This window comes from Vanessa cardui, chromosome Z, assembly GCF_905220365.1.
Source record: "Vanessa cardui chromosome Z, ilVanCard2.1, whole genome shotgun sequence".
Taxonomy (NCBI): domain Eukaryota; kingdom Metazoa; phylum Arthropoda; class Insecta; order Lepidoptera; family Nymphalidae; genus Vanessa; species Vanessa cardui.
In genome coordinates this window covers 15,703,140-15,719,954 of record NC_061154.1, presented here as the reverse complement: position 1 = coordinate 15,719,954, position 16,815 = coordinate 15,703,140, and the positions used below count along the sequence as shown (strand labels likewise).

General features: G+C 32.1%; 1 protein-coding gene across 2 annotated transcripts; it reads right to left on the bottom strand.

Annotated features, from left to right (window-relative positions):
- Window positions 1-1,291: 1,291 nt before the first annotated feature.
- Window positions 1,292-14,758, bottom strand: LOC124543239 (amino acid transporter AVT1D-like). 2 transcript variants are annotated; one of them, XM_047121381.1, is made up of 9 exons: window positions 14,624-14,758; window positions 14,290-14,370; window positions 10,027-10,168; window positions 4,905-5,073; window positions 3,805-3,993; window positions 3,336-3,577; window positions 2,934-3,140; window positions 2,607-2,802; window positions 1,292-2,017 (listed from the first exon to the last, which is right to left on the bottom strand). In XM_047121381.1, the coding sequence occupies exons 2-9, from the start codon at window positions 14,362-14,364 to the stop codon at window positions 1,882-1,884; spliced, it is 1,356 nt and encodes a 451-aa protein (XP_046977337.1). In that variant the 5' UTR covers window positions 14,365-14,370; window positions 14,624-14,758; the 3' UTR covers window positions 1,292-1,881. The 2 variants fall into 2 exon arrangements, with proteins under 2 accessions (XP_046977337.1, XP_046977338.1); XM_047121382.1 differs by lacking the exon at window positions 14,624-14,758 and adding an exon at window positions 14,437-14,578.
- Window positions 14,759-16,815: the final 2,057 nt, after the last annotated feature.

Here is a 16,815-nt window from a genome sequence, read left to right as displayed (position 1 = left end):
GGGGAGGCGAGTAATTGCTTGAATCAACATCCGAGGCGCTCAATCTTGACCGTCATTAATATAATTAGGCATGTGACATGTACCTACGTAATTATAATCATCGGACGAAATATTATGTAAAATTCATTAAGAAATATAATTTCAAAAATACTATAGCAAATTAATGAATTAAATTATATAAAATTGTATGTATATAGTGTATAATAATTAATTAATGTTAAAATTATATATTTTAAATCAAAAACATTGGTGGGTTTTATCTGAACTACAGATTACAGGTTAAAATCAAATACTACTATTTATTTATTGTGCCAAGTTAATCAGTTGCTTTTCAATGACAATCATGAAGAAACGTGTTCTTTGTGATCCTACTACTAGAGAGACCTACAAATCAAATTGGAGAAATTAAGTGGAATGTTTTCCAAACGTTTTCCGTGAGTGAAAAGGAATCCACAGCCATATAACTAATTAACTAAGTAAAGTAAAAACTATAAAAAATATAGAGCTCCTTCAAATAAAAATAAAAAACATGATAAATAAAAATATCCCGTTTTTAATAACTCTAATAAGTAAAACCGGTGACTTTGTTTTGTTTTTTATTTATTTGATATTAAATATTTTGAATAGAATTACTGTAGTGTATAAAATATGAAGCTGATGAAAACATATAACGTTGTGTGTAGATCTCTTCACTCAAGAGAGCGGCCACATCAAATTAAATATTTTTATTAATAAAATACTTACTTTGACAGATATTATTTATTTACTCACTACGGCATATTTCAAACACGAGCGTTACCCATACTTATGCACGCGAATGCTCACATAAAGGTACGAGAACCTTGTCTTCGTCACTACATAGTATAAACAAAGTCGCTTTCTCTGTCCCTGCGTCCCTTTGTACGCTTAAATCTTTAAAACTACACAACGGATTTTGATGCAGTTTTTTTTAATATATAGGGTGATTCGAGAGGAAGGTATTTGTATATGTAAGTGTTGCATATAATACATTTGCAATATAGTAAAGAAATACTGATAATTTTTGAAGTTTGTAATGTGATGTCGTAAATAAACAAATTCTGTAGTATATTTACCTAGTATAAGTATTGTACCCGTGCGAACTGCGAAAACGGCGTGGGCTGCTAGTAACTTTATAGATATTTAAAAGTATTATCAAATTCATAGTAATTCGACAAAGTACACTGTCATTGATAATGTTTTAGGTCTTATGTGGCTTACAACTTTATTTAAAATGTTAAGTTGTTATTTTATAAATAAAAAACCATGTTCCATATTTTATTTAATTAAAAATAATTGTCTTATTACAAGCATAGAACAACTCCTTCGCACGATTAGTTGAAAAATGTAACCATCGCTACATTTTCAACATCGTTGTAATCGATTAATATCCTTATAACACGTATAAACTTTTGATTATATAATTTGTCAATAATCAATTATGTAAATCAACATTGTCTCCCTGCAATGATTTAGAATATAATAAAAATATACTTAATGAAGTAAATAAAAAAAAATTATAATTAGATTTTAACCATAGAACATTACTCTATGGCTAATGAAGAAAATTATATCTAATTCTTAGATATGATTTGATAATAATTAATTGTAAATGATCATTACGGTAACATTTACCGTAATTATAATAAAAATACGTTCACTATTATTAATAGTGAAAAATACTACATTTGTTATTATTATTATTGTATCTTGAATTATTTAAGTGATCTGTAAGTAATTATTTGACCACGTTCACATATTTATAAGAAACACGAAAATAATGCATTAGACAAGGGTGGTCTCTGTAGTTGAATAAAAATAACGCCATTGGTCCCATCGAAAGTATTTCCGCTAGATGGCGCTCTACCGCAGGTAGCAAGGTATTGCTTGCGATGTACTGAAGATGGCGCTAGTAGCGCTGTAAGTGGCAGCGACACCACCGACCACGCCTATTACGATCACCTCCCAGCAAACCAGCTTAACCCAGCCAGCAACCTCACTGTAATAAAAAAAACTCCTTTTAGATCTAAACCGATAACTTAATAAAATGTTTGTTCTAGGTCAAAGAGTACGGTTGTAAGGCCTTGTGAAAACCCGTTTGTAGTGCCGGATTTAGAGGACCTTTTTAATACATAAAAAATATAAAAAAGAATAAAAATATTAAGACTATCTTATCTATTTACACAATTATGTATCGTGTCCTATTAATTTGGACAATTATTTCAGAGCCCCACTCCTTTTTGTCCCAGGGCCTTAAGAGCTCTCTCTCTTCACGATTTTGCGTTTACGTCTCACTACTCTCCTCTCATCATATATCCTATCGTCAGCAATACTCAGTTCTGTTGTATCTCGCTTCAAAGCGTGACAGAACCAGCTTCATTACACAAACCTACGCATAACACCTCAGTTCCCAAAATTTTTTGCAGCACCAATGTCAATGGCTTTATCTGTATGATGGCTATATATGGATAAGCATTAGTTGCTGTAACCTGTCATTCACAATGGCTCATGATATGATTTTGTCATATTAAAACATACTCGTCATAATTATAGTAAGCAACTCATATATTATTAAAAGAATTACTTACGTAGGAGCTTGTCCCTCTCTTGGAGTTTGGTTGACGAGGTTCAGGTAGCAGTATGAGGGTAACACGAAAGTCAGTAAGGCGATTGTAGTACCACCGACAAGGGCCAGGATTGTGTAGAAGCGGGGAATACTCTCTCCAATGAAGAGTATACCCGCCATGATAGACAAACGAACCAGTGTACGGTATCCTACTGAATCTGTAACAATAAGATAAAAATGGGTATTTGTCTTTTTTCTGTTGTGTACACTATAATGCCATTACTTTTATTTGGCTTGTACTTCGTGGCAGATTAGTATAAAGTCGTCAAGTAGTACTACTGTCAAATACCTCTAGGAATACTGTAAAGCTCCTCCATTTCTTGGCAGACTGGATTGATGAGGATGATGAAAGCGGACACAAGATGAACCGCCATGAGCACGTTACCGACGAGAGTCAATGGGGTGGCTGACAGGGAAGTGATAAAGTTGGGGCCGACAGATTCGCCGTACACTGCGTATCCCGCTACTGCTATTGGGATATATAAAGCCAGGATCGCTGCAACAAAATAGAGCAATTAAAATATTGATATATTATCTCTAAAATATATTTCAGGTGAATCGTCAACTTCCTTTCATAAATGATACTGTAAAAATAAACTTTAGGGCAATGATAATATTTCCTCTAAGTATGAAAAGAATTGATTCAACATATTAAAATAGGCAAAGTAGTATTCACACTTAATAAACTTACCAAGGAAGCTGTACTGCAGGCTCTTGTTAAACTTGGACTTATCAGCCATATCATTTTGAATAGTTGGGAAGGTAGAAGCGCCTCCGAAAGCGAACATGATTGTGCCGAACGCAAGGAAGAAATCCATGAAACCGTGAATACCCCAACGGAACGTGCCAAATGGTCTAATGTCATTCATCATCTGAATGAAGTAGAGAATGCAAGCTATGAAAGTTGAGAAGAAAGCAATGACTCCCATGAAGCTGTAAAAAAAGAAAAAACACATTCTCTAAGGTTTTTATTGGACCAAATTATTACTAAAACAATGTACATTATCCTTATTGAAAAACAAAAGACAATCTAGAATATAGAACAATATATTTAACAATGATAAATATCCAGTGAGGATGGAAACATATTTATAATTTAAAACAAAAACTTTTGTATAGTGTCTACGTTTTTTAAGGAAAAGTTCCAAATGTTTACTTACGAGAAGTCTTTAGGGCTGCCAAAAAGCATAAGTGGTGTCATCGCACCGACCACAACCAGGTACCAGATGCAAATGGTGACGGTCGGCATCAGGGTCAGGAATAATTGCTCAACGATCTGCGCAGCCAGCAGCAAGTACACCACCGCCACACCAAATTGTGTAATTATGATCGCCAGGGATACAGCAACACTGAGGAAAATTACAGAGTATTTTGTTAATTAACTGTTTAACCAGCATTGAGATGTAATCTTTCATTACTTTTAAAGTGATTTGCTCATACATTTTCTGTCACTGTAGTCAAACTTCCTAACTAATCATTTGCTCATAGGGGGATTGTCCTTTCCCTTATTTAAAAAAAAATGCTAAATCGATAAAACACGCTCATGTAATGATAATGTTCTTTGTAAACTTCTTATGTGTTAATTGTTTCTAAGCACTCACTACCTAAGCACGAAATGCTAGCAAACAATCATTTAAAGCTAAGATCAATTTTACTCTATTTGAAATGACACTAAAATTACTCTTCATGAAATGACACTAATATTAATTTAATGTTAGAATGTAGATTTTATAAGGCGTTTTAAGAACTCGCTGATAAAGCGTGTACGCCGCAGTTCCATTAAAATGCATAATGTTTATCATATAGTAATGCCTAACGTTGAACCTTTTCACAAAAGGAATATAAAATAGGTACACTAAGATCGATTATATTTTACACAGATATTAAGAGCAAAGCAAGCATTCCCGAACTACTTCAAATTATTAGCTATTAATAACATTTTTGTATTAAGTTAAATGCAATATTGTTTGACTCATTTTAAAATACGAAACATCTGAATTTTACCCGTAACGTAAACAAAAAAGCGTGTAAAAGGTTTAAATTTTAGTTGTTAATGAAACTATGCGCTAACTTTGACCTTTTCAATATTCCGCCTCGTAATTTTATGTTTTATACCATTTAAATGCTAATAATCGTCTTTACTGGCGCGAAAAGACGTGGGAGATTAAATAAGATATGTTTTAAGGTGGATTCTGAAACTATTTATAAATTAAAACGTGTTTTATATTTATATTTAAGATAAACATGAGGAAATATGTACCTCCACATTTTTCCCAGTGACTGTTCAGCGATGATGGCGTAGGGGTTCCTCTTTCTGGTCCTCATTTCAGGGTCACGACCTTCGATGATGGTCCAACAGTCGCCGAGACGTTTCCCGCTGAATGCTGCGATAAGGCACATCAGCACTATGAGGGGCACGCCAACCCATCCTAGAATGAAGAAAAAGATACATGAACACACATCTACTTAGAGTTACTACTGTTCGAAATAAGTATGACTAGAAAATAAGTTTTTTTTTTACATGGAGATTAAACATAAACCATAACATAAACTTTTAGTGATAGTGTTAGATCTTTCGCAAAGCGTACAAACAAATAGAAAGTTTCTGTTATCGAGAAATAATGCAGTGTTTCAATTTCTGAATTTTAAAAGCACGTTCTGTTGATCACAACATATATCTCCAATCGGGTCGGATGTTCGTCGCATCGAAATATTAGAGTGCATCTATGTTTGGGCACACACATTCATCCTACACAGTTTGCTAGTTACTTTAGAAAGTTGTTACTATGGCTCAATCAGGGGGGAATTATCTAATCCTCGGTCACGAGGTATATTTATAAAATTATGTGCTTTATTAAAAACTTCAGAACATCAAAGAGTTTTAAAAGAATACTAAAGAAGTAAGAATCTCAGCAGTGTATATAATAAACGTACTCGTATGCTATAAATTTAGTAAATATGATTCTGTAATATTTTTCACCTATTACCCTCCTATAACTAAACGAATTTCACTGTAGACAAAACATTTTGAATAATCTCAATCTCCATCAGTTATCGAGGTAGTTAATATGTATTACAGCCTCTGATAAGTATAAAAATGGGATAAAATGCAATGCTACGCTACAATGAAATTCGTTTTCTGAAAAAATATTTAACAACTTCATAAAAAGCTCTTAACAATTAACTAATTATTGCAAAGACTTTTAATAACATTAAAGTTAACACAAAATATAATCTTACTCCAAATCCAGCTAGTTGCAGTGTTGCTCTTTACAAACTTACTTTTTTCACTTAGTCATATAAGCCAAGGAGATATTTAATGAGCTTACTAGCTAGCAACGAGCTACCGCGTATCACTTTTCCCAATTGAATTAACTACGAATCTGGGAAGTCGAATTATATTGATCAAATGAATAATTTTATCGACAATGACTACATTTATTAAAGACTAGGAGCCGCCCGCGTCTTCGCTCGTTTTAGGGCGTTGGTTGTGTCACACAAAAAGTAGTCTATGATTAGATAATATAGAGCTTCATTTTTTTATGGTATAGGTTGACGGACGAGCATATGGGCCACTTGATGGTAAGTGGTCACCATTACCCATGAACAATGACGTTGTTAGAAATATTAACTATTCCTTAAATCGTCAATGCGCCACCAACCTTGGGAACTAAGATATTATGTCCCTTGTGCCTGTAGTTACACTGGCTCACACACCTTTCAAACCGGAACACAAAAATACTGAGTACTGTTGTTTGACGGTAGAATAATTGATGAGTGGATGGTACCTACCCAGACGGGCTCGCACAAAGCCCATCACCAAGAAAGCTTCATACCAAATTCCATCAAATTCGGTTCAGCGGTTTGGTCGTGAAAGAGATAATATTAATATAGATTAATACAAATTTCTACGAACGAACAAAAGGAGTTGATCCGAGATAGATCTAATGACATGCTTAAACCTTGAAAAAAAACTATAAAAAGTCTGATATTTATCGCGTTGGTATATAATACGTTATTCACTCGCAATGGTAATTATGATATTTGGATTTACCTAATCTATCCAATAAAATAGCGAATTTATGCATAAAGTTTCAATATCAACCAAATCTCGCATATATAAATAAGAAAATCGCAAATAATCCTGGTCATTTAAATTTGAATTTTGTTCTTTTTTTTGTCATGAATTATTAAATTTATCTACCTATAAAATGAATACTTGTTTTGTTCGCGTTCTATACGTTGATTCAACGAAATCGAATGAACGCTATTTCATCCAGTACATTTTATACTTGTTGTCTAATTGGAAGGTTTATTTATTTATTTATTTATTCACTTTATTGCACAACTATTTAAAAAAAAATAAATTGAGCAAAAGGCGGGCTTAAAGCTATATAGCCTTATCTACCAGCTAACCTTAGCACGTGCAAGAAAGAGCATACAGTAGATGCATAATACAGTTTAGGCAAATAGCTATCTACCTACAAAAGGTGGTGATTGTGACTTATATGTTACATTCAAAATAAAAGTGGCATTGATTAGAATTATATCTAAATAAAGAACATGGACTTAAATTTAAATACGGAATTAATACACGAGAACATATTTAGCCCTTAATATATAGAGATATGAATTAAAAATAGTTATTGTATGAATCAATACCACGTGGAATACTTGCATGAAAGCTTGCAGCATTTCCACGTGGAATCGCAGTTCCGATTCTCTGGGAAAAAAAACGTACCAGGCCTCCTGTCATCTATTGAGGCGATACAGCAACGTTTTATAATGTACGAAAACTGATGAGGTAAATTAAATTAAGAATTAAATTAACATGACAATCACACTTGTCAGGTCAATCGTTAAAATTTAAAGCAGCTACGGTCTACGACATCATATAATTGAAAGTATCACAAAACGCGTTCCATCTTATATAGAAGTTTTAGGTGAATGAGTTTTAGGTATATAATGGACATTAACAAAGGTAAAGGTTCTATTTTTAAAATAGGTTCCAGTTTACCTTGTGTTTCCGTCAAAGATTAGTGTTGAGCAATCAATCGTTACAGAATGTGTTAGATGTTAGAGAACATAGCAATTAAAAACCAATACAGAAATCATTAAAAATCTAGACGTTTAATATCTCATAAGAACCGTTATCTTGTATTTCATTAATATAACTTCCATTAAGTAATATTAGAATATTTATAGAAAATTAAAATAATCTCATAACATTATATATTTTTTTTATAAAACCTTTTGAATGCTATGTTTAGAATATACTACCACGCTCGGTTGCATAATTATTATATCAAGTCGCATAGCGTATATTAATATAAATAGAAAAAAAACACCGATTTATATAACTAGCAACTTATTTTTTTTATATTTTTCTACGTACGTACGCATTTGGACGAAGTATAATAGAAGAGGACAAAGGGAAGTTACAGTGCTAGAATACACAAATAATTATTAAAATATCATAATCAAATAGGTAACTTTATTGTATCAACTACGACGAAATCTGAAAACTGTGAAGTTGATAGTCCGGCTCATTTACATAACCACATGTCAAACTGGTTCTGGCATATTATCGTCTCATTCGAAACCCAGTGATAGAAAAGAGACAAAATTCGATTCGGAAAAAAAAACAGATTCGTGGTCAATGTTTTAAAGTTTCGAAATTTAGTTTTAAGTGAGCCAGTTAATGTTTAATCAAATTATGAAAATACATATATAACTGATCGTTTAAAAATCTTATGCAACATTAATATGACGCAGCTTGTTTGTTTTAATTATATTTGTTTTTTTTTTATTTACTGTAATTATTCGATTATATATATTATTAATTTCGTGCAGGACTATGATAGACCGAATCGGAAAAATTATATTTTTTAGTCGATTACATGTATCGACAAAATTCGTATAATCGAGATATTTCGATTATAAATCCAAGAACAACAAGAAATTCATCGATCAGCCATGTTTAATATTTACGGTGACGGTTAATTCCGAAAGTGTGTTCCAAATAACAATTTCGATACGGTAGTTACTATATCTATATTTGTTTAGTTTTATTTATTTTTACCGAGCGAACCCTGGTTTTCATCTAGTACCTAAATAGATTACTATCTCCGTTCGTATGTTGTACGAGTATTCGAAAATGTATAAATACGGCTTACATAAACTTCTGGGTACCACCTACTCATTATATGGTAAACCGCCAAACAGCATGAATATATTCTGAATTCTCTTCTGGGTTTAACAAGAGAGTAAGCTATAATATAACTAAAATCATTGTCGCATTTGCGACATAAGATATTGAGCGATGGCTTTCCGTCAGGTATCTAGCTCGGACAGCCTTATATACACATACATAGATAACGTAACGCTGAATGTATAATATTGTGTTCGCCGAATACATTTCCATTAAGTTATCGTAAAACTATATAAGTAGAAGATCTCGTCGTTGTGGTTGGCCAATCGAAAGTTTCTAACATGAATACATAGATACTGTAATATTGAATACAGAGGATTTCTCGATCACGATTCACGACAATCGCGACCAATTTCAATCAACAATAAAGACTAGAAAACTTTGCACTGCGGAGGAAATATTCTGCCACACAATTATATAACACAGGACGTTTTCCATTCCCCAAATGTTGGCGAACAACACCAAGTTTTTTACGAGAGTAGTTTAACACACCTACTAAATACTAAAAATAACTTTAGAAAACATTAACTTTTGATTTACATCTTTATTAAGTTGTATCCATAGTCTTTTAAACTAGCGACTAAACCCACGAGGCAATCAAGTAGAACAAAAGTCGAGGTTAAGATGTTTCCTATTATTAACATTGAAAATACAAAATGTTTTAGTTCTTCGCCTTATGTATGAAAAATAAGACACCGATTTAAAATTCGCCCGCAAAACTACACATTATTATTCGCATAATAAGCAAGCATGGCAAGACAACGCAAGCCTTATAAATACATTTCATATAAAATCATGTTCACAAAAAATACTAATACTGGGATCGTAAGTTCAAAAGTTTAATATAATATGAATATTTGAACTAATGTAAAACAATTAAAGGCTCATTCATATTCATTCAGCTTATATCTTCGTTGTTGTCGATATATTTAAATTCATATAAAATATTACGTCTCTCATCATCTACTCAGTATGATGTACACATAGCGGTATATGTCATGGTCATATAGCATAACTTTGTTTACTTATATAATTATTTCTATAAATATAAATACAAACACAGAAATGCATAAAATAATTTAACATCTACATATTTTGAAATAACTCGCATCGCTTAATTGTAATAATGGGTTGTTTAACAAAGGACTTGTACAGTCTACTTAAGTCTTACCAGTTTTAACGAGAACTCTTGGAAGAGCTAGTACACCGCTGCCGGCCATTTCCCCGGCGATCAGGAAAGCCGTCTGTTTCATAGAGAGTCCTCCGCCGCCGGTTTCCTTAATCGGGTCATCTCCATTGCCGCCATTTTCAACCTAAAACACAGAACCGTTAGACGCAGGTCGAGCCAATACCAAGACTATCAGTAAGAAATATATACCTACGCCATGATTTTACCACATAGGCCTTAACTTACCACATTTGCCTTAACTACTATAGGATTATACTTTTTATTTTTCTTATTAAATTCTATGTTGCTTTAATAGGTAGTTAAATATTTTGGAAGATAAGTGAGCGTATCAGAACCGTTTAAAATATCAGCTAAAGACGTTATAAAATACTATGTTTTTACTTTTCATAAAATACGAAAATTTTCTTCATATGTATTCGACAAACTTTTCTAAAAGCATGTTGACATTGGAAACAAGAATTATTTTCATAATGCAGCTTACTCTATCAAATAAATGATCTATTTTAATTCAACCATTCCACGCGGTCAAGATTTATACAGTAACTAGTTTTAGTTCATATTTGTATATATATATTTAAGCATTTAATGTTGTTAATTCTTATGTCTCTTAATAAATAAATTCAACCTTGAAATATAAATAATGTAAATATATTCATAATGGGTCTTCTCCCCCTTTCCTTTTGTGATTTAATTACGAGATAGTAAACTTCTACGCGTGTAATACTTTTGTGTATATCCATACTAAAATTATATCATACAGGTGAATAAATCATTTATTTGATTGCGTTAATCTTAGAACAAACATCACATATAGTCTGATTCGAAAACATTTTTACATTAGATGCACTATTGACAACTATCGACCGGCTTCGCACGGGTGCAATGAATAATAAATACATATAAAGCTTCCTTTGAATCAGTTTATCTGTGGAAAAAGCGCATCAAAATCCGTTGTGTAATCTTAAAGATCTAAGCATACATAGGTACAGAAAGCGGTGAGCGATTTTATTTTATACTATGTAATGGTAAGCTACGTTACATTTCATCTCGCTATGACCCACACGGACGGAAAGGTAGTGATTAACATAGGTGAAACCACGTGGAAAATCTAGTTCTATTAAAAACGAGTTTACTGACGTAAATATTTTGTAGAGATCTCGAGTCACTGGACTTATCATTTGCTCAAACAATGTTCCATTGTGAGTGTACTTTTCAGTGAAATACTTGTTTAATGATAAGAAATGACTATTTATATTTAAAGACAACCATCGTATGTATTTGGGACACGCATGAATAGAGTACTTTATAAGTAAAATCATAACAGTTGCTATAGAAGGTTCATGATGTAAAATTTCGAAAAATATTTTCGAGGTTTCCTTAATTACTTAGTCGTCAGATAACCTGATATTTAATTAAGCGAGGTTTTATGATAAGAATAAGCAAAACCACTTATAACAATTTATACATTTTTTTATTTAAATGATATTTTGAAGTCTGACACCTTTTTTCTTTTTTTTTTAATTGAATAAATACTGTCTCATTTAATGAATTAAATTGTTAATTTTTATAAATCTTTAAACATAGTCATAAAGTCTATATAATAATAATCTATTGTAATACATACATAGATATTTTTTATAACTTACATAGTAATTGTTTTACAAATGTAACAAATGAATTTAATGACAATTTAATGACTTAAATTGATCTATAAAAATATTCGAATAACAGATTTCGTTACTAATTTATTTTTAATAAAAGACCATATTTAACATCAAGAATTCTTGTGAAATATATGTCTGTGTATATGTAAACTATTATTATTTTAATCTACTATAACTTGTGTACTTAAAATAACTCGTTTCCAACACGCTTGTGAGAAATGTTTAAGTAATTTCCCTGTATAAGATTTTTAAAATACATCATAACAACATTCAAATTTAGACCTTATTATTAATCTAATTAATATAAAAATACGTAGGCCATATTATTGGGTATATACCTACTACATAAGCCGTTACAGCAGTGCGTTGCAAAGGAACTCTTATTATTCACCTACCTGCAATAGCTAATAAGAAAATATTTTGTCTGATTTTGTATACGTTTCATATTGCTTTAGTTTTAGGGCTAACATAAATATATACCTAGTCTGATTATAAATATTGAAGTATCAAGTATTTATCTTGTTATTTATTTTAAAACGAATGCTGATGCCACTTATGAGTAAAGACAAACGTTGTAGAAATAATTATAAGTCTTCGGTATATCTTCTACGTACAACACACACAGCATATTATTAATACGGTCTTAAGTTCCAGCTGTTTAATTTATACGTGTAATATCTAAAAATTAAAAAAAAAATCATGATAGATTTATAGATTTCTTTGTCATAATATCAATCGTTATCAAAATTTGTTTTTGTGAATAATATTTGTCGTGGACACATTGCAATGACTCGTTATTTACAAGACTTGATTTGAATGAACGCATTGAAAAAAACCTATGGCGATCAAGTAAGATTTATTATTAGCACTGCGGAATAAGATACCACTAGATTCGATACTTATTATATGTATGTAGGTATATATAGCTTTACTATATATATTCCTTTTAAAACATTGTATAGAAGATATTTATAACTAATTAATTTCAACCTTACAAATCCAAGGCGGTTAGCAGGTAATTAAAAATGGGTACGCACTTAGATCTTTAATTTTTAAAACGCCTCCATCATAAAACCACGTGCATACGTGTCATATTATATTATAAGCTGTTTGTTTCTTATCAAAATATTAGGTATTTAAATATAAAACCATAAATGTAAAAGCTGCAACTTTACGCTCAATATTCCTTAATGTAGGTGGATAGATATATAATCTTATAGGTTATATATTAATAGAATGAGCGCGCATTCAAATCTCGAATACAGGTATTAAGAAAAAAAAAGCTTTCCAAAATAGCTTCGGCAATCATTCTAACACCAATTAATACCAAATATTCAAATTAGACGAGAAATATATACCAATATAAAAAAGAAACTGTATTCGTAGTACGAATATAAAAACGCGGGCATGCTCTGGAAATTATAATACACATTTCATACTTGTAGGTACTTCGTGATTTATAAAGACAAGATGAAGTTGACTCGAGTTTTCACCAGATAAATATTGTCTTTACTTATATGGAAGAAACTTGAAATTAAATGAGAACACATTCGAAATGAAAGTATCGATTTTTTAAAAACCTTGGCGACTGTAATTTTCAAATAAAGATCATTATCGTAAAGAGAAACAAAATCTACATAAATTTGTAACCTATATTAATTTTGAGTGTTTATTTTTACTAAAATTTTTTATACGTCGATATTGTAACTATAATAAAATGATTGGACATTTCAAATAAATGTACTATAATATTTCTGGATAATACTATTTACGTACTTAAGTTCTTGCAAAGGCAAGTACCTACGTACGTAAATGGTATTTCAAGGGATTATTCCAGCAAATGTATTCTTAAGTAGTACTACAATTTAGAAAAGCCATTTAATCTAACCGCAGAATGTAGATACTGATATCATTTACTACACATTAATATATTTTATTTTACAAATATTGGTGTAGAAAAATAGAATAAATTTAAAATAGATATAAATATCTATATTTCCGTTTAATTGTACGTTCGTTGTTAAAAGTTCATTAGACACTTCCCTTCGACATCGCAGCAACCTGACACCAGAAGAACTTGTATGGTTTTTTGCCTTCATTATGTGGGTTGCGCAACAAAATAATATATTTAAGCCTGAGAACGATCATCCTATCATATATAAATTACGAAACCGGTTTCTAAGCTTTAATATGTCAGATATATATTATAATCCAAGCTTCAGACAGAATCTCATGTCCTTGGTATAACAAATTAATTAGAATTATAAATAAATGTAAAGTTATAAATAGCACCGAAAATGTTATGATAATATTATTCTATGTAGCGACACGAGAATTATAAAATGACGGTTGTAAAAAATTTTCATGTAGGTATAGACGAGATAAACTACCGATCACATTGACAGTAATATTTCACTATTAGATCTATCGTAAGTACTTCTAATCAAAATCGATTCATGTAATTTAAACACGATCAATTTGTCAAGACATCCGTTTTAACGATCTGACCTAACATGTGGATGTACCGACAACATAACAATTGCATCTATTACAAAGTTTGAACATAGCGAAGGACACTTACTTTGGCTACAAGTGGGGTCGTTTCCGTGGCTTCCGACTTGCCGCTGCTCGACGCTTCCAAACTGTTCTTCTTCATGTTTTACTAAAACAAAACAAAAAATTGTTTTCGAATTTGTCAAAGCTTTTAATAAAAATTTCATCAAACTACAGTTAACTGCATGGGAATTAACGACGTATTCGAAATGACGAAAACAATTTCGTCCACACCAGTCGGCCGCCCAAACAGGTTTGATAGGCCATGGGACGATTCTGTTATCAAAATTAAAAAAAAGTTGCCGTGTCTCGGTCCGTTTCCTACACTATCAATAAGGTAATTTATTTAAGACTTAACTCACCGAATATCAGGCGACTGACACACATCCACACTCAACAAGGCTTCTTTACAAACTGGATATATTCCTCGGGTCGCCGCGTGATCGTATGAAATAATTCGAAGTAGCTTTGAGATGTAGAATACTGTAGAACGATAATATCGTTGAGAACTCGTTATGAAAAATATTTAACTACCAACTTAGTAAAATTTTAATGTAATGTAGGTAAATCATTAAATAATAATTTGATGCTTATTGTTGACATATATAAATATATGAATAGTTAAAATATAAAAAGTCGTCTTAAAAAGCGTTATTTTTGAATGTTTTCAAAGCAACACTTTTCTATTTTTTTTTTGTTTAGTACCTTATAGCGTTTAACCAACGAATAAAATAAACCCGATGTTTTCAATAAATTTATGTCTTGAGAATTTAAATGCCATCCCTAATTACCTACAACTAATTGCAGCAAATTAATTAATGAATACAACAAAAATTACATAACATTAAATAGAATGCCTCTTATTATATAGGAAGTCATTTAAATTCTTTTTGGAAATTTGGAAACCGAAAACCGTAGGAAATTCATGAAATTATTAAAACATTTAACTGAGTACAAAAACATCTCTCTCAAAACAGTATCTACACTTAAAACATATAATGTAAAAAATGAGTTTTATTTGCAACCTGAATACCGAACAAATTCACGAGTAACATTTATAAACAAAAGTTTAACGTATGTTAACGTATTAGCTTTTATGTGGTCGCCTTACAGCTTAACGCGACTCTCCGTGCGGTGGCATTTACCTGGTTCTCATTTTACCTGGTCTAACTCCAACAGACATCCGACACCACCTTTTACCACAAAATATCCACATTTTATACTAATTAAGGTTATAAATATGATATACGTATTGATCAAGTAATCTATATACCTTCGTTGACTTTATATTGAAAATGAAAGAATGGATAATATTCTACAAACACTAGTAGTATTAATAGGAAGTCAAATCAGTCCTCAAAAGATTTCTACAAATCTGTAAAGTGTCATCTGTAAGTGTATACTGTCAGCATCTGTAACAATGATTCGTAAAACACATAGAAGTTTTAACAGCAGGCCATGCAGAGTTTCAAAGGCAAGCTTTAGATGTGCCACAGTTATATGCCTAAGCGATCCCGTGACAACCTATTAGGATGGCAACCTATGGTATGTGCTATGGTATGTCTAAATAAGTAGATTGTGGTTAGCTTATTATTTATCATATCGCTACACACCAATTATAACCGTAATCCAGTAATAACCTATCCATTATCTGGCTGCGCGTAGACTGCGATCATCTGCAAGTTAACGCGTGACTGACATATTGAGGACATCTAACTTACTACAGGTTACATACTGTTTATTTTCTATTCCCCGACATCTTAATTCTTGACGATATTAACGCCCACCACGCCGAAAGGTACGCATCACGAATTACCGCTCATGATGGAGGCTCAGGCGGGATTTGTTCTTGACTTCGATTTAGCATATGGCTTGACTGGTCCCCTCTCCAATGCGAATACCGTATGTTGATGATCATATATATTCCCCATTAGAACTTTTACTGACTTATCATCCGAACAGCAACCAGGTTACCTTCTGTGATCGTCGAATTCGAAACAATGTCTCGTCCCGAGTACAGTGCCGGTTGCGTGCTTTTCACGGTATCTCTTTGTGGACTACCGGTGAGTGTGGCACTACACAGGGGAATTGGGATGAGTTGCGGTCCTTTTTTGTATATTATCTATGAGGAAATTAATTTTTCGCCGAATGAGCTAAACGTTGTTATTAACTCTGGCGTCGATACGTATGCAAATGTTCATTCTGTTTTCTGCAATGCTTATTGTTGGCAAATCCCACCCCTGTTGTAGTTGCTTATGTAAAACGGCGTCGCTCCTATTATTTCTTTTTTGTCTTCATATTAATGACTTGTTTTAGGTCAGTAACATTCACTGCTATGCAGACGACAATATCGTATATATTATGTACCTCATAAACAGGCCGTGTTAATATTTCTCGGGATTGCATCAATGAAAGGCATTGGATCAAGATAGGGGTTAAGTTTACCGATCGGAAGGTAAAGCCAAAGTAACGTATAAAAGGCTGGATGTACTCAGCAAGGCAAGACGATACTTCACTTCGGCCCATCGCCTAAAACTATACTAGACTGTTTGGC

Coding starts and splice junctions, on each gene's coding strand:
- LOC124543239 (XM_047121381.1), bottom strand. CDS start 14,364: ATGAAGAAGAACAGTTTGGAAGCGTCGAGCAGCGGCAAGTCGGAAGCC. Junction 10,169..14,289: donor CGACCCCACTTGTAGCCAAA/GTAAGTGTCCTT, acceptor TCTGTGTTTTAG/GTTGAAAATGGCGGCAATGG. Junction 3,141..3,335: donor CCTGCAGTACAGCTTCCTTG/GTAAGTTTATTA, acceptor ATTTTGTTGCAG/CGATCCTGGCTTTATATATC.